The following is a 19,633-nucleotide window of genomic DNA, read 5'->3' on the forward strand; positions in this document are numbered from 1 at the left end:
GGGGCTGTGCGGGTGTGCGGTGTGTGTTCCCTTCCTGATTGCCATCTCGACCTGTCACGTACTAAGTATATAAAGTCGCAAGCATCATTCTGGGTAGGTAAGTAGGTAGGTACTTATTCAATTAATAAAATATGTTAATAATAATAATTACCTACTTATAAACACATACCTTTACCGTGAACCTACATCGACAGCTTCTGCTGAGTTTATATTGCAAGCGAGTTGGTGATTCTTGATCCCTATGTCATCTCATCATCATCATCATCATCATGATCAACCCATCGCCGGCTCACTACTGAGCACGGGTCTCCTCGCAGAGTGAGAAGGGTTTGGCCATAGTCTACCACGCTGGCCATGTGCGGATTGGTAGACTTCACACACCTTTGAGAATATTATGGATAACTCTTAGGCATGCAGGTTTCCTCACGATGTTTTCCTTCACCGTTAAAGCAAGTGATATTTAATTATTTCTTAAAACGCACATAACTCCGAAAAGTTAGAGGTGCGTGCCCGGGATCGAACCCCCGACCTCCGATTAGAAGCCGGACGTCCTAACCACTAGGCTATCACAGCTTTTTCCTAAACAACACCTGGTACATAAACTATGATATTTCAGGGAAATTGGCATGTCATCTCCACGAAGTCGAAATTTTCAACTTCGTTCTTATCTCAATATGAACCAGCTTCATAACGAGATGAGCTGATATTGATTTAATACTAGCTTATTCCTGCGACTTTGTCAGCGTGGATTTCACAAATTTCGAATCCCTATTTTACCCCTCTAGGGATTAAATTTTCAAAAATTCTTTCTTGGCGGATGTCTACGCTATAATAGCTATCTGCATGCTCAGCCCAATCCCTACAGTAGTTTGAGCTGTGCGTTGATAGATCAGTCAGTCAGTCTGGTCAGTCAGCTTTTCCTTATACGGCTTCTTATATTCCTACTTCCGAAGCACTCAACAAGTTAAATTCGGGCTTCCAAAATAGGTCACCCATCCAGTTACCGACTTCGGTCAACGTCGCTTAACCTTACAATCGACTTACTATGCTTTGTCACAACTAAGCCACACGTCCGATTAATGGTTATATTTATCTACGCGTTATTGGCTAATGATGTTCCATAAAATACTGAGAGCAAGGCGGTGCCGGCTAAATTTAAATTGACTGAAATATTTCTATCGATCAAACTAAAACTTTGACCTTCATGAACATGAATAGTTTTCGAAACTTGCGGTACTACCTACAGGCCACATCGCCAGCCTATCTATATGGGGCCCCAGGCGTATTATTCGTCATTATTTTTGCACATACCTAGACCTACCATTTCCACTCGTATTGTATTAAAATGGAACCTAGTGAAAGGATGGGCTGAAATCCAAGAGTTTACACGGTGGGGTCGCATGCAGTGTTTACAGACACTTTAAACATTTTTTTTTGGAAGGGGAAAAGAGTATGAACCGTTAGATAGTGTGAAAGTTCAATGTAATTTATATTTACTTAGTAGGTGGTAGGTACCTACTTAGCTCTCCTTATTTTATTTCTAACTAGCGACCCATCTCGTCTTCGTACGGATAGCTTGTTACAATTTTCGCAAGCATCTCTATTTTTTTTTTAAATATGTCACTAGGGAATAATGTAGTTTACTACTGGTGAAAGAGATTTCTAAATCGGTTCAGTAGTTCCCTAACAAACAAATTTACTAACTTTACCTCTTTATAACAATACATATTAGTAAGTTAATTAGGTATATCTTGTACCTACTTCTATAAAATTAAGGAGATTTAGCTTTAATTTATAATTCCCTATTTTCTTTGTTTAAAATTTAAAGGCATCAAACAATAGGGTAGACGCAGACACTTACTTTAATTTGCACTTTATGCCATATTCCTTCCTCCGTAGACGTACTCCCCGGACTTGAAACACAACACTGCAGTTTGCATCACACAGCACTAAGACAGGTTCACTCGAAGAACTGGCGGGCGTTACACTTAGGGCGTCCACACACTTGTCACATTACACGCGTGGTTAGTGCGTCACATCACACGTGTTGCGACCGCACGTGCAGATTCCACAGTGAGCCGACGAGCGTTCCAGGCGAGCGCTCCTGCACTTGACTCATACAGCCGTACACCCAGCCCATCCTACCTTCCACTGTTACTACAATGGACTAAATAGAGCATCGGTCATTCAGTTTACACGCAAAATCGTAAAGCGTTACAATTCATCCTTTCTATTATTTACCTACCTAGGTACAAGGTATTCGTAGTAAAATTTTACCTACCTAAATCTCATAGAAAAAGCAGTATACCTAGCCTAATCCTTTAGACGTCGACCTCCTATTCGGTACGTCAAGGGTTCGATCCCAGACACGCACCTCTAACTATTCAGAGTTGCCTACAGGAAGCGACAGGTCGAGATGGCAAACAGGGTGGGGACGCCCCGCACAGCCCCCGCAATAACCCAGTGCGGGATAGAGCGGACGACGTGCGGGTGTGCAGGGCGTCCCCCGCCTCATACTCCAATTGCTATTTCGGCTTGTCGCGAACTAGTCGAGGTATATGCGTTTTGAGCATTTAACACACAGATTACAGAAGTAAGTCCACACTTGGCAGTGTGGAGTGGCCAGACTATGTCATTTTTTCATTCTGAGAGTAGACCCATGCACATATGCGATGGGTTGATGATGATGATGATGATGAAATCTCATAAGTACCAAGTTTGTCATAGGTATCAGCATAGGAAAGCTGTTAATTTTGATCAAAATCGTTTCAATGGCACCCGAGATGAATCTTGACCCTTGACCCCAAAATTCCTCTCCTACATAGCCGCTAGTTCTAGATACAGAAGGTGTAAGTTCCTACAAGAGACCTCCTTTATCTATCTGTGGCCGTCTATCGGTTGACGACGACTACGAAATAAATTATTTCCTATACCAATTTAATTCTCCCCTGATAGAAACTTGTCACTTGAGGGATCCAGTTAGATATTTGTTTATGCAATTAAAATGCTAATGCGATGTGAATTAAAATGCTAATGCGATGTAAATCGTGCCTTGCAAGTAACCGGCAAGAAAGTCGTCCTCACGCTGTGCAAGTTTCAATAGTTCAACGAAAAAAATTTCAATGTGATGTGCTCTACACTCTTTTTAGGTACATAGGTACCTACCTAAGTGTTGGATTTTTGAAAATTCAACCCTAAGGGGTGAAATAGGGGTTTGAAATTTGTGTAGTCCACTCGGACGAAGTCGCGGGAATAAGCTAGTATTAGATAAAATGTTTGAAGCCTATAAATTTATTTAGAACTGGCGACACGCCCCGGCTTCGCCCGGGTAGCTTATCACAATTTTTGTAGGGATCTCTAATTTTTTGAAAATAAAATATAGGCTATGACACTCAGGAATAATGTAGCTTTCTAATGGTGAAAGAATTTTTAAAAATCGGTTCAGTAGTTCCTACCAAAAAACTTACAAACATGACCTTTTTATAATATTAGCATAGACTAGCAAAGGGATTATTTTATTTTTCAAAGAAAAACAGATACATTTCCTGACAGGATAGCGTAAGTCAAATGTAACAAAAAACCAGGAAATGCTACCGGAATTTTTGAAAGTCGCGGACGCCGACGGTTCTGTCACTTCTGCCACTTTTCTATTCGATTGTCGTTAGGTACAGTGAAAATTCCTCATATAGAATGAAACGCAAATTCGTACTTCGTTCCGACCTTACTGCGCTACTTCCGAAGCGAACAGGCAATTAATAGTTAATTATTATTATCAGTTTGTTTGTAAGGGGCACTGTGCATTGCTGCGGGCGTGACAATGCAATGGCTTCCGCCAAGTTCATTGTCGTTTGGCCTATAACATCCTTGTACTTAGGTACATGTCGGCCTACTTCGCGAACCAACACAACAACAACAACCAACCAACAACCAACAACAACTAGGCGAAATCCTTTTTTTAGGTTTCTATAGTAACAGAAATTCCCTACTCAGTGATAGGGATCTGCGGAACCCATATATAGTTTCATCATATTCGTCTATCTGTCTGTATACCTATTTACCTACTAAGTATATTATAATCGACACATTAAATAAAAATAATACATATTGACAAACAAAAGGTGTGATAACCTAGTGGTTAGGACGTAAGCCTCCTAATCCGAGGTCGGGGGTTCGATTCCGAGCACGCACCTCCAAACTTTTCGGAATTATGTGCGTTTTAAGTAATTAAATATCGCTTGCTTTAACGGTGAAGAAAATCATCATGAGGAAACTCTGCATGCCGGCTGAGAGTTCTCCATTATTTTCTCAAAAGTGTGTGAAGTCTGCCAATCCGCACTTGGCCAGCAGCGTGGTAGACTATATGGCCAAAATCCTTCCAACTCTGAGGGGAGACCCGTGCTCTGTAGTGAGCCGGCGACGCGTTAAATTGATCATGATGATGATAATTATTGTCAAAGTTGTTTTTCTTCAAATTAATAATTTTCATTTTCATTTATTAAACATTGATATTTTTATATGCATATTATGCGTCATACCCTACTTTCCCAGTAATTATTCGTAGGTTCACTAATAATTAGGTACGGATGTGAAAACACCTTTTGTTTCATTTATTTTTGTGCGAAATAAATGATGCCTTTCTCTTGCCTTGCGATAGAAATAAGTTTTCCCAGCGTTTTTTTTATATGTATCTATCTTGATAAAGTAGGTAGGTATATAAGGTATGACCGCATGTTTATGACTAATATTTCCCTTTCGCTTCCAGTCGAGCTTGAAGTTTGTGCCAACGCGTTGCACTATAGGTACTTGTCTTGCCGTGGCCACGCCGAATTGCGATAGAAAAAGAAATAATCAGTAAAACATATTCTACTGATAGGACGGCACACTGAACGCGCGCGTATACGTGTTGTGTTTGTATCATATTGAATGAAGCACGTCAGTCGTCACACTACTGAGTGCAGCGGCGATGACGACGCGCAATTGCAGCAGCGCGGTTTTTACTCCGCCTCCGCTGTACGAACGCCTGATACACAATTTCTAGGAGTCGTGTTGGACACATTTTTATCTACTTCGCGGGTTGTGTGTTAACTAACATTGTACATGAGGCAACACGTGAACTAAAGTCATAAGTATCCTACATCTAATATGCACCTAATTTATGAACCAAAACTTCAAAAGAAACCATACCTATAATTATTATAGGTACCAACATGGTACCAACTATAAGAACTTTAGTCAGCATTTGCATCAGCTATATAATACTAGCCTACATTATACACTATTGCTACTATAAAGAAGGTATTTGCAATTACATATTCTGTAAATTCTGTAGTGAAATGAAAATTATCTTAATAAATTAGTAAAGTAAAATTGCGCAATGTATGTATGCGAGTAGAAACTATAAACTGCCGATCGCAATCTAACTAAATAATACAACATCACAGGATAAACATATTATTGTGTTGTAATTCTTGTTCCGCAGTTTTACATAAATCCGAATCAATTCAGCTTGGCAATCTCTCCAAGTCCTAATTCGCCGCGTGGCGCGTGTAGATACCCTCTGCTTTACTACAGAACGGACACCCGCTTCAATTGCTTTAAATTGATTTAAATTATCCAAAGGATGAACAGTAGGTACTTACCTAAATTTAGAATGAGCTCAATTGAAATAAGGAAATTTTTAGCAATTAAACATTTATCTTTTAGACGTTCTAGGAAGAGATTATATTTTGTCCTCGTCCAAGAAGAAGGTGCTATTAAATTTCATGTGATTTGATGTAGATAGCTCATCATCATCTCACGCGCCGGCCGGTCACCCGCGCTATCCCGCACCGGGTTAGCGCGGGGCTGTGCGGGTGTGCGGAGCTTCCCCGCTCCGATAGCTATCTCGACCTATCACATACTTACCATAATAAGGATAGATTCGCGATTAACAGTCACGCGTACTTACGTAGGCACTCGTATTTATCGCCTCATTTTCTAATTGCGAGTGCGACTGTTTAAGTATTGATGCACGTATTAGTATGCGGCAAGTGTAGGCCTACGGTATTGTGTGTAGCATTGTTTATATCGGACCTATACGTCCTGGACCGCGATCCTAAAGTTGATAAGGGGAAAGTTACATTTCACCTCAACGGAAAATAACAGTGAAAATTAATACGTATTGCCATATTATATCAATCTGTATTCTAAACCTTATCATATAATTATATCAATCTAATCCTGCTCAATTCGCATTGACTACTGAAAGGAGGAGACCTGCCATTCAGTAGTTATAATTATTATGATGATCAATCTGTGTATTGTCTCTGCATGCTTCTTGAATCTGCGAGTGATATCATAAAGGCCCTTTGGAAAAGGGCCCCCGGATGGATTCGACACTATATCTACTCTGTCCACTGAGAAAAGTTAGTAGAGGGCTCTCTCTGAAACGTAATTAACCATTAATCAATTTGAGCACCAACCAATCACAAACGAAACTATGAATTGAATTTCGAATGTTATTTGAAAACATTTTCGAATAAAATTTCGAATGTTTTTGAAAACATGTTAGTGATTGGTTGGTGACTCCAATGATGTTGGAATCCCCCTCGGTGACTCAAAATGGTTAACGCCCACTGAGATTTTTGTCTCTATGTATGGGATCACATCACAGAGAGACCTATACTAAATTCTCCGTGGATAAAGTACCTATAGGCAGTTGGGCATACTCCGCGAGTCCAGTCGTAAGATATTTTATAACTTAAATCCACGTGGACGGAATCGCGGGCATCATCTATTTGATACAGAGATAGCTTGCATCCTATAGAAACGGGCATACGCTACTTTTTATCCCGGAAAATGAAAGAGTTCCCACAGGATTAAAAAAAACTAAATCCACGCGGACGAAGTCGCGGGCATCACCTAGTTACTTATAATAACTTATTAAAAGTAACTTCAAATACTAAACCTATTGAGGTTGCGAAAAATGCGTTTTAATTATAGTAATTATCTACTTGGTTGAATGGACGTAATAAATAATTTTCATCATGGCCATTTTTAGGAAACATTAATTTCCTCTACTTACAGCGTAATTAACCATAACTACTGTGGATATAGCGTAAATGGTACTTGTACCTAATACAGCTTATATTTATTTCCACAAAAAGTACTTAACAATGTAACATCTACCATATATACCTAGTTGAATGTCCTTCGCAAATCATGAAACTAAAAGGCCTATTTTCGCTGACAAGACCAATATCAACGAACTCGCGGACATCTATTTGGTAGTTGGTACAGAGATAGCTTGTTTTTTGGAGACGAATATATGCTACTTTTATCCCGGGAAATCGAAGGGTTTCCACGGGATTTTTATAAACCTAAATCCACGCGGACGAAGTCGCAGGCATCATCTAGTGGTCTATACCATCGTACAAGGTATACCTAACACTTATGTAGAACACTGCAAGTTAATGACGGACTGCGTCAATTTTTTTGTGAACATATTTGAATGAACAAATTTTTCTGCTATTTTCAAAAGAATAATAAATATATCCTAAAATAGAAGAAAAAAAATATTACAATACCTTACAATACTATTACCGCAGCACAAAAAGTATCCCAAAAGATATTTTTTTAAAAGACTTCATGTATTAACTCGAACCGGTTATGCAGTTATTTACTTAGTCTCGTTTTCGTACACTTAGTATTTTTTTTGCACGCTTTAGTTCTAATTCAGTAAGTTGAAATTTCCATTACAAGATTAGATTAATAACTAATTCCCACTTTTATCAGCTCATTTTACTTACTTCTTGTATTCCGTAGATTTTCGCCAGAAATGTTAATTTTTCGCAAACATATTTGAATCCCATTAGCAGTTACCAATTTATTTGTTTTCCGCACGATTTATTATATCCCGATAATAATTAAGCGTTATAGACATGAAATTAGAAGTAAAAATCTACAAAACATCGTAATTAAGTATATTACTTATTTAATAATTAAATAAATTATTTACACCAAATAAATAAAATAAATAGGTAGCTTAATTAAGTAGGTAGTGACTGCATATTTAAAACTTAAGTAAATGCTTAAAAATGGCACAAATACGCCCGTCTTCACCTTTTCAGCGAACCTCCTTTGCTTCTGTTGGACCCGTTCTGGAAAAAATATTTAAATAATAATTTTTACATTTACGATTCTTCTATACTAAATTCTACGTAGAAATGACAGAGAAAAAAACTCAGTGGGTGTTAACCATTTTGAGTCACCAACTAATCACAAACTTATTATATGATAAGGCCGCCTTTGCATGCTACAGCTATTAGATTAAGATCCTGTATTGTGTTTTTTCAATGTTTACTTTGTGTTGTGTGCAATAAAGTGTAAATAAATAAATGTTTTCGAATTGAATTAAGAACGGGCATCAGCTAGTTATGAATATTTTTTGAAAACATTTTCTAATTGAATTTCGAATGTTTATTAAAAACATGTTTGTAGTTGGTTGGCTACTCAAAATGGTTAACGACCACTGAGTTTTTTGTCTCCGTCATTTGTATGGGATTACGTAACAGAGAGAGCCTTGTACCAACTTCTCTCCGTGGATAGAGTATAGTCTAATTCACAAGATAATAAATGTAGCATCAGATAATAAGATATAAATCTTTTACGTGCGATTTATAACTACTTACAAGGTTAGGAAACACAAGCAATAATTGAGTACAAGACTTGTTTAAAGTTCCAATTCATAACAATGGACACATGGGATTCAGAAATATAGGAAGATGAAACTTAGTGTACCTGAAATAGGGTTCAAAGTCGTAGATGTCGTCCAGCACTCTGCGCACGCGACACGTGACCCCACAGTTGCGTTTCTGCCGACCGTACACGTATATCGCGCGTTCTAGCAACTGCTGCGCTGATGTCAACTCCACCACTAAAATGTTATGTGTTCATTTATTGGTGTTTATGGGCAAAATTAAAAATGTAAATATTAAGAACCATAATAATTGTTACAGGAAAACAGACAAGATGTAACGGTTTCAATCCGAGCCTCCTCGTACACTTTGGTTTATAAATATGTAGTAAAATTTATATTTTATTATTATAGTTTTAAGTTTAACTATGTAGTTTGATTTTAATTTAGCTTGTAACGATGGGGCTGGCATATATACGTCAGTGGGAGGGCGGGCGGTTCATATCGCATACTGCACTTTGTACCATTCAGATGTGATTCACGTTTGTGAAGCAAAGGAAAATGACTGAAACATATTATTGTTGTTTTGTTCTGAAACTTTACACCTAACCTGTCAAGATTCCATCCACACATTCCATCCGATGGATTAGATCCTAACCGATTAGATTAACTTACACTCGAAATGCCAAACGAATTGTTCAATTATTGTGAAAAAGCATATTACGTACTATAGAACTTTAAACTGCTTAAAAATAACATTATGGCAAAGTTTCACTAGCTCTCTACTCTAGTACCATTACTTTTATTAGCAACTAGCTGATCCCCGCGGCTTCGCCCGCGTAGATTTAGGTTTTTAAAGATCCCGTATAGCCTATGTCACTCAGGAATAATGTAGCTTTCTACTGGTGAAAGAATTTTTAAAATCGGTTCAGTAGTTCTAAAGATTACCCCCTACAAACAAACTTAACGACATTACCTCTTTATATAATATACAACGGGCCGTGCAGCAGAAATCGTAATATTTCAATTTCGCCATAACTTCAAAACCAAACGTCCAATTTTAATCATTCAAAGACCAAATATTATCTCCATAAACTGTTCTTAGTGATGAAATCATTTATTTTGATAAGGATTAATAGCATGAGTAAAATAAACGCGTTTAAATGTAGTCCAAAAAAAATTCAAGATTTTTAAATAAAAAAATGGTTGCTGTGCCTCACTCGACATAGATGGGTATGGTGTGTCGCGGACTTTTTTGTAGATATTTATAAGATCTACAATTAATTAGAACATTTTATGGTTCTATCTTTTATAGTTTAGGCAGCGTACGCAAAATAAGTAACTTTTCTGGTTGATTTTTTACACCTTGTGTCCGAAAAACCCAAATATCTTACGGAACCCTATTTTTTTCCAAAATAAAATATAGCCTATGTTACTCGTGGATAATGTAGCTTTCGAATGGTGAAAGAATTTTTAAAATCGGTCCAGTAGTTTTTGAGCCTATTCAGTACAAACAAACAAACAAACAAACAAACAAACAAACAAACAAACAAACAAAGTTTTCCTCTTTATAATATTAGTGTAGACAACGGGCCGTGCAGCAGAAATCGTAATATTTCAATTTCGCCATAACTTCAAAACCAAACGTCCAATTTTAATCATTCAAAGACCAAATATATCTCCATAAACTGTTCTTAGTGATGAAATCATTTATTTTGATAAGGATTAATAGCATGAGTAAAATAAACGCGTTTAAATGTAGTCCAAAAAAAATTCAAGATTTTTAAATAAAAAAATGGTTGCTGTGCCTCACTCGACATAGATGGGTATGGTGTGTCGCGGACTTTTTTGTAGATATTTATAAGATCTACAATTAATTAGAACATTTTATGGTTCTATCTTTTATAGTTTAGGCAGCGTACGCAAAATAAGTAACTTTTCTGGTTGATTTTTTACACCTTGTGTCCGAAAAACCCAAATATCTTACGGAACCCTATTTTTTTCCAAAATAAAATATAGCCTATGTTACTCGTGGATAATGTAGCTTTCGAATGGTGAAAGAATTTTTAAAATCGGTCCAGTAGTTTTTGAGCCTATTCAGTACAAACAAACAAACAAACAAACAAACAAACAAACAAACAAACAAACAAACAAACAAAGTTTTCCTCTTTATAATATTAGTGTAGATAGATATATTTTATTAGGTCCATAAGTTGGTCAAAAAGATACAAAAGTCTTACCGTTTCTGGCACCGAGTTTGCGTTCATCCTCATCAGGTTCACCACCATTTTTATCCTTCTTGAACGAGATCAGCTTAGGAATTACGAGTAGCATGCACACCACGGCGATCATTGTCACGATCTTCTTGAATATAAGCAGCTTCAGCAAAAGCTTCGCAATCGTCAGAATGTCCAATTTCAATGACAATTTATCCAGCAAGCCTAGACCAGGCGCCGTGTAAGGAACTCCATAGGAAGGCTTTATAGGCGGTCCATAAATCGGAGGCAACGGTTTGTGAACGGGTGGTCCGTAAACCGGAGCTGGAGGTCCATATGAGTGAGAAGGTGGTCCGTAGCTCGGGGAAGGTGGTCCGTAGCTCGAGGACGGTGGTCCATAACTCGAAGAAGGCGGTCCATAGCTCGAGGATGGTGGACCATAGTTTGAGGAAGGCGGCCCGTAAGTATTTGGTGGAGCATTGTACGTCACGTCCGGTTCAAATTTCACTGGATTTCCATAACTTGTCGGCGGTGAATAGCTCGAAGAGCCTGAAGCACTGTAACTGTCGCTGCCCGAATACGACGACGGCGTATAGTCATATCCAGAGTTGTAACTGTCATCGCGATTTGAGATCTTCTTCTCTCCGTCCTTAGCCGTTATTATTACAACACTCTCCTTTGCGTTTTCAGCATCTACGCGGGATTTGGAATACGCGTCGAGGTAAGTATCGGCCTTCGTCACGATAACGAGTTTCGAGCTATTGCCGACCGGGCCCACGATGGCTGCAGCGCACGCGGCAAGAGTTAAAATCGCGACACAATACCGAGGAAGTTCCATTTCGTTATCCCTGAGCTACCGTGGCGAGGAAGTTGTCTCCATCGATCTCGGCTGACGAATGACGAGCGATGTCGAGTCCCATTCAGTTTTCACTTTTGAGTTACCGTAAAAGAGCCTAAATATGATAATGGAACACAATTAAATTCTCCAAGTGACCCCAGTGTTCCGCATTGCTCATTGTAAGTAGGCGGAGCGGCGTCCCGTGCATGCTAATGTTGACGCTAACCTTCTTGGATGAACGTATGACTTACAGCCTTTCATCGCATAAAGAAATCTTTAATAGACCGCAATTGGCTTGTGAAAGTTTTATAGCGAATCTTGTAATAATATTAATATTACACTACCTATGCACTTTTTGATAACGACAATTATTTAAATGCATTATTTTTGTGAGATTGAGAATTGAAAATGCGAGCGTTAATAGTTAATAGGCACAATTCTATACATATAAAAGGATAAGAGAAAATGAAGGAAGGAAATATAATAGGAAAAGGAAGGGAAGAAATTCCACAAGTACTATAGGTACGTAATCCTAAATTGGTATTTGATCTTATTCACTTACGTAGATGTATGAATTTATCTACAAAACATCATCAAAATTGTTTCGGTAGTTTTCGAGATAATCGCGAACAAACACATACGTACGCGTCGAATACAACACCTTCTTTTTTGAAGTCGGTTAATTAAAGAAAGAAAAACGCTTTCACCAAATATGGAGGTAGTTTAGGACAGCGAACTGAAGCCAAAATAAAAAGGATTTCTTAACAAAAAAATGTGACTTGGAAAGGTACCAAAATGAATTTATGTACCTAAGTACCTATACCACTGTATAAGTAAGTAAGAGACGACATCGGCATACGTTGCATTTAAAAGCTGATTTCTACTGCTCAATGCATTTTCACTTAGTGAGCTAATCAGAATTGCCAGTTTGAGCATGCTTGTATTAAGTCAAATTTGCAAGTTCATCAATGAATGATTACTTCAGGATATTTAGTTTACCGAAGTACCAACTGCATTATAATTATTTTGCACCTAATACTATTTAACGAACTTTCTTATTAATTTACTAGCTTATGCTCGCGACTTCGTCCGCGTGGACTACACAAATTTCATGCCCCTATTATTCACCCCCTTAGGGGTTGAATTTTTAAAAATCCATTCATAGCGGATGCCTACGTCATATGCACCAGCCCGATCCGTCCAGTAGTTTGAGCTGTGCGTTGATAGATCAGTCAGTCAGTCACCTTTTCCTTTTATATATACCTATATAGATTTAAAGACAGCTCTGGATATAAGTCCTTTGGCGCAACGCACAACTATTTTTTTTCATTACAAGTCCGACCTTGACTGCGATCTCACCGTGGTAAGTGATGATGCAGTGTCTAGGCGGAAATGGGCTATATTGGAAGAGGTATAGCAATTTTTTACTCCATAGTCCATACCCCTTATTGGTTTTTACTTTCTACACGGCATATCTTATACATAAAAGGTAAAGCTGACTGACTGACTGATTGATCTATCAACGCACAGCTCAAACTACTGGATGGATCGGGCTGAAATTTGGCATGCAGATAGCTCTAACTACGTAGATATCCGCTAAGAAAGGATTTTAGAAAATTCAATCCCTAAAGGGGTAAAAACTTGAGTTTGAAATTTGTGTAGTCCACGCGGACGAAGCCGCGGACATAAGCTAGGTTTAGTATACTAAAGAATAGTTAGTAAATTAAAACGAAGACGTTAAAAAGGAATAGTTTTTTATTTATTTCTAAATTGTATGTCCATAATTTAAAATAATAATTATATTATTGGCAAAATAACGTCAAATTCTTAAAATAATATTAAAAAGGGATGTCCAATTCACACCATATCTACTTATTTGAATATTTTAAAATGCTATTCAAATCAAGAGCTCTACTTGTTAATATATTTTATCTCTGGCACTGTCCACAAATTATGTATTTCTAAAAAAACTTTTTCTTCTCTTCTCGTTTTTGCGTCAAAAGAACGTGCATATGGATTTAATGCATGAGGTCGCAGTCTTGTACAAAATTCCTTACTATTCAAAAGATTACATACTACATCTGAATAATTAATCAAAATTTTCAAAATGCTATTCAAAAGCATTATCCACAGTTAAATGTCTTTCTTCAAAAAACTTGTGTCTCTTTCTTTTCTTCTCGTTTTTGGGTGAAAAGAACGTGCTTATGGATTTAGTGGTTTTCTTTTTCCCGTCCTCTTCGACTTCTTCAAAAGTGCACTTTGCAGCTTTTTCTTGAAGCACGAGTTCAGCTGTCGACCAACTGAATCGAACGAGTGAAGGGTACCCGAATACGTGATCTACCTGATCCCGTATAAATTTCTTTGTTAGCGGATCTGAAAATTTCAAATTGGAAGGTGTCCTGTTTAACACCGAAATAATCGATTTGCGCAAGCCTATTTAACTTATGAATAGACTAACTGATGCCCGCGACTTCGTCCGCGTGGAATTGTTTTTTAAAAATCCCGTGGGAACTCTTTGATTTTCCGGGATAAAAAGTAGCCTATGTCACTCTCCAGGTCTTTATCTATACCCATGCAAAAAATCACGTCAATCCGTTGCACCGTTGCGACGTGATTAAAGGACAAACCAACAAACCAACAAACAAATACACTTTCGCATTTATAATAATGGTACTGACACAGTTCAGTTCAACAAGAATTTTTATCAAAGGAGTAGAACAATTACATCAAGGTGTTACCTGTTGCCCACTAATAACCGTCTGACAATGACAACACCAATATCTTACCTATTTGGTCTATCTACACTGTTGCGCTTTCAAGTTGCGTCATGTAAGCTACCGAAGCAATGCATGTAATAAATAGCGCATGCGTCTATGGTGGCGTTTTTGTGATCACTTTACATCAAAAAGTCAAGGCTGCCAATGTCGGTTCAAATCTCGTCGGTTTGGAAATATGTCTGAGGCGCAATCTCCACGGACGATAGAATCGCGGCGATAGTCTCGCCGTGCCACTAAATTCGATACAACTCTTATAGGCCAATCTCCACAGCGCGATACTATCGCCGACGATAGTAGGTCGGACTCATTGCGATTCCCTCGCTCGTGGAGATGGCACCAAAAAGTGAAACGACCGTGGCGTGGGCTGGTACGTGGTACGCTGGGCGTGGTATCTTGTTGTCCATAGGAATGATCGAGACTCAATACAGCTTCGCTTCTGTTACGTGTCCCATGACACCTCACGGCATTTTATGTGCATTTAAAAATGTATGTAAAACGCTTTAAAAAATATAGTGTAGCTGGATGATGCCCGCAACTATGTACGCGTGTATTTTCGCATTTATAATATTAGTATGGATTGATTTTAAAAGCAAACCTCCTGGATATCCGCTGCCGAACTCAGTCTGGTCCATCTGCAGTCCTTCCTGAAACTGCCACACTTTGAGCGCGTGGTCCCGGGTCACTTTGGCCACTATACTGGCGGCTGACACTATTGGGTAGATTGAGTCAGCTTTCTTCGCTACCTATAAAATATAATAATCCATACTAATATGTATTATAAATACGAAAATGTATCTGCCTATCTGCCTGTGTGATAGCTTTTCACGGCCCATCCATTTAACTAATTTTGATAAAATTTGGTACAAAGAAGTTATAATACATGTCAGGGCCAGACATTGCTTATCGAAGTTGATAAATTCCAATCATCCAATTAAGCTGAAAGCCATCATGTGTGGTTTGGATGACAATTATAGAAGATTAGGTACCATTGTATATCAATAATCATATCTGATGATGGAGGTTATAGGTGGACGTTCATCATATTCATTATCAACCAATAGATGTCCACAGCTGAACACAGGTCCCTTGTAAAGCTATTGTCTAGCGCAGCCTGAATCTTGTGGCTACATGTGACTCATTTCATGTTGTCTGTCCAGTGACCACCTAGTGGGAGGTCTAAGTCATCTGAATTTATTGCATGTGGTACCAATATAAACGTACAGTAATTTTGATATCAGGAAAGATTTCACTCAGCTTTGCTTGGTACTTCTCAGGTGGTCCCACCGTGTCAACATAAACTTCTTTGATATTTGCTCCTTGCTCTATTGTTTTTTTGATTAAACTTATCACTGAGTTCATCGAAACCTGTAATTTATTAATCAAAACACGAATTTTTTTTGTTGAGGTATTTAATATTTAACTAGAAATTAAGCATTAGAATAATGCTTGCTTGGTTCATGGTATTAAATAGGTTTTCAAATCCCTTTTAGAGAAAATATTTTCCCTTAATCTAGTATGGGAAGTACTAAGACCTTTTGCAAGGTCAATAATAACTCTAGCATTAAAGTTATCAGATAAAAATTAAATTGCAGAAAAATAAAGTTTTCATGACAAAGCTAGGCTGATTTACCTATTTTTTAACTAATTACTTATATCAGGAATTAAAGCTGTAAGTTAATGTTGAGGCTGATTCTTTTGTACACAATCTTTAAACTAAACTAAATTAACAGGTCTAAATCTAGTGCTATCCTTTCCCGCAAGCAACATTATGACAGGGATAGCAATCTAAAATATAAAATCCCACAAACTATTTTGGACCTTACCTTTGCACAAGTTTAAAAAATCTATTAAAAATATGCTCCTGAAAAAAGCATATTACACAATTGATGATTATCTATAAATATAAAAGAACGTGGATTTGACCTGCAGCTCGTTCCAGCAACGCACAAGACTGCAAATACTATTTTATACATGGCATAATCTTGTACCTATATCAAATATTTGAAAAGAGCAACCGTCGAGTTTCTTGCTGGTTCTTCTCGATAGGAAAGGCATTCCGAACCAGTGGTAGATGCATCCGACTATTCGTAAGTACTTGTAAAAGTTTATACGAATAAAAAAGATTTTTATTTTATTTTATTTTTTAAATAGATTTAGATTTGTCATTTTAGTTTAGTTTAGAGATCATGTACAAGAGAATCGGTCCTGTTGTTTACTTAATTTTATTTTAGAAATTACTTTAAAATATCTAGAATGTGACAGAAATAATAAATGAAAAAGTACCTCATTCAAGGAATGTTTGGCTCTTCTATACATTGAATTAGAAATATAATTAGGTGATATGACTTCTGCAATCCATCCTACATTGTTACGTGCATCTTCATATGTAAGCATCTTCAATAAAATGTCATCACGCTTTTCTTCTGTTAACGCTTTTGAATCAGCACACCCGAGAGATTTCAACACATCCGTTTGGCTCAACGGACAATAAGCAACACCATACACCATTGGACCTGAATTGTAAACAAACTTTAAAAAAATATAAACTTACTAAGATGTAGTGTTATTTTTACTATTTTGATTTTGATATGAAATTATGCACAAGTGTAGTGCACAAGGTAAGACAAAATGAGGCCCAGAATGAAACCTGAGCACCCTAACTTTTGTGTGTGTGTGTGTGTGTGTGTGTGGTTGTGGGGTTTTACACACACTGTGTGTGTAATAATTGCTTTTTTTCTAATATCAAAATTCATATCAAAGTAAGTAATATCAAATTATTGAACACAAGGAAATTCAGAACAACAACCAAAGTGCCAAAACATGAAGGTAATAGGGTTCTTCTGTTATTATAAGTAACTAGCTTATCCTCGCGACTTTGTCAGTGTGGACTATACAAATTTCAAACCCCTATTTCACCCCCTTAGGGGTTGAATTTTCAAAAATCTTTTCTTAGCGGATGCCTTGTACATCATAATAGCTTTTTGCATGCCAAATTTCAGCTCGAACCGGTCAGTAGTTTGAGCTGTGCGTTGATAGATCAGTCAGTCAGTCAGTCACCTTTTCCTTTTATACAGATATTGCAAAAAATCTCACCTAGCACTGGACCTCGACCCGCCTCGTCGACTCCAAGCATACACGCCTCAGATTTACAAATATCTGGCACTTCAGAATTCACTTTAAATTTAGTAAAATTATTTTTTGATTTAATGTGCTCTTCCAGCGATTCTAATGAGTTCATTATGAATAAATAACTACTTTATATTTTGATGTTTGAAGTAAGTTTTAAACTCTTTGTTTTAAAACTAAGTGTGGATAACTTTTAAATGACCCAGATTAGATTTTATTTACTAACAAAGAGGCATTATAATAGTTATATTAGGCGTTTATCATTTACCAGCCGAATTACTGAGTCGGATGTTGGTTTTTTCCATGGATTATTTATTTATTATTTCAATAATTCAATGAAATTCTTATTTCATATTTCTGTTTCCCTCCCAACATAATATATTAATCTATGCTCATTGCTCCCAACAATATAATCACGGGCGGTTCACGGCCATACAAATTCCGTTCCCTTACAAATGCGAATAGCAAAATAGAAGTTGACAGATTCGACCACAGAACGATACAATAACACACGTTCACTGCCTGCTGCCTGCCTGACGCCATTTTGTTATTGTTGTTAAGCGTTGAGCAGGGTGGTTGCGTCGATTTATTTCCGTAATTTCTGTTCCCTTCGCAACAATTGTTATTATAGTACATTATTTCAATATAATTTATTGGAATGTATTATAAGTGCTGTGTTCCCGATTGTAACAGTACGCGAAAAGACGCTATATTACATAAGTTTCCACAGTGTGACAAAAGACTCAAAAAGTGGCTTAAGTATATAAATTGTGATGTTTTGCGAAGTAAAAGTACAATAGATCTTAAAAATAAGTCTCAAGTGTGTCATAAGCACTTTGAAAAGCGTTTTGTGACACAAAAATCTCGTCTTGCAGTAACAGCATTTCCTACTTTGTTCCTGCAATCTGAGATCCTCAGTGGTACTCCATCCATTCCACTGCATGATTCTGAAGAAATTTGTACTAATAAGTTTTCATGGCTTTTTGTATTGTATATTGTTGATATCATCATTCCTCTAATCACAGTCCAGTTGTTTTGTCCAATGTATCACAACCTTCTTTAGCATACATTTTACAACCAAACCGAAGAAAATGTATTTCTATGCCTGAATCATCTTACCACCGTGTAGCACTAATTTTGGCCTTTAATTTTAAAATGATTAATATTTAATTTACTTTCAGGATCAGAGAAGATTGACCTTGATCATAATTATTATGCTTCCAAAAATATATATAATGACCACAACTATTGTACACAGCTGCAAACATCACAATCAGCAAGTGAAAATGAGCTTTTAGGTGAGAAAATATAATTTATTATTATTTGAAACAATATTCATAATAATATTACTAATAAGTCGTTTCTTTGCTAACTTTGAAAGATAGCTAAAAGAGATAGATAAAAGAACCTAGGAGTGTTTTAAATAACTTACTATATCAAACTTTTTTATCGATGTTTGCCTATTTGTACTCATTAAACTTATTTTTTAGAAGGATTGCCCACTACTTTTAAAAGAAAATTAGAAGAATATTCGATTACAGATTGTCAACAAAGTATTTCCTCAGGTAATCATCTATTTATTAATAGCCTTAATATAGTAACCACAGGAATAAGGATATCTGCTCTTTTCATTGATCAGTGTTAACTACAGGTCAAAATTTTCATAAATAAGTTATTACTAGACTATATTTTTAAGCTTAAATGAAATATTTAAATGTGTATAACAATTAACAAATTAATCGCGGTGTGTTACCCATCCATACTTATCTTATAAATGCGAAAGTGTGTCCCATCTGTCTGTCTGTCTGCTAGCTTCTCACGGCTCAACCGTTCAACCGATTTTGACGAAATTTGGTACAGAGGTAGGTTGCAACCCGGGGAAGGAGGAGGAAGCATAGGCTTACTTTTTATCCCGGAAAATTAAAGAGTTCCCACAGGATTTTTAAGAATCTAAATCCACGCGTACGAAGTCGCGGGCATCATCTAGTACTTTATAAACAAG

The 19,633-nt window shown here is 37.1% G+C and overlaps 3 protein-coding genes across 4 annotated transcripts in view; all 3 read right to left on the minus strand.

Annotated features, from left to right (window-relative positions):
- The window catches only part of stac (C2 and C2B_Munc13-like domain-containing protein staccato), a 56,621-nt gene extending 54,602 nt beyond the window's left edge, over positions 1–2,019 (minus strand). For both annotated transcript variants that reach the window (XM_034973423.2, XM_034973422.2), the window contains exon 1: positions 1,862–2,019. The gene's annotated coding sequence lies outside the window, so the exon portion shown is untranslated. The remainder of the gene's footprint in view (positions 1–1,861) is intronic.
- A 5,990-nt stretch (positions 2,020–8,009) lies between these two features.
- On the minus strand, positions 8,010–12,051 carry LOC117986584 (uncharacterized). The gene is given in 4 exon segments (XM_034973446.2): positions 8,010–8,138; positions 8,779–8,914; positions 10,915–11,738; positions 11,740–12,051. Coding segments are annotated over 4 exon segments (1,065 nt in total). The 5' UTR covers positions 11,811–12,051; the 3' UTR covers positions 8,010–8,104.
- Positions 12,052–13,473: 1,422 nt separating this feature from the next.
- On the minus strand, positions 13,474–18,040 carry LOC117986586 (ribonuclease H2 subunit A). Its single transcript, XM_034973448.2, has 5 exons — positions 17,599–18,040; positions 16,789–17,018; positions 15,727–15,870; positions 15,101–15,248; positions 13,474–14,101 (listed from the first exon to the last, which is right to left on the minus strand). Exons 1-5 carry the CDS (start codon positions 17,741–17,743, stop codon positions 13,839–13,841), a joined length of 930 nt encoding a protein of 309 aa, XP_034829339.1. The 5' UTR covers positions 17,744–18,040; the 3' UTR covers positions 13,474–13,838.
- Positions 18,041–19,633: the final 1,593 nt, after the last annotated feature.

The sequence above is a fragment of the Maniola hyperantus genome, chromosome 11 (assembly GCF_902806685.2).
Source record: "Maniola hyperantus chromosome 11, iAphHyp1.2, whole genome shotgun sequence".
Classification (NCBI taxonomy): domain Eukaryota; kingdom Metazoa; phylum Arthropoda; class Insecta; order Lepidoptera; family Nymphalidae; genus Maniola; species Maniola hyperantus.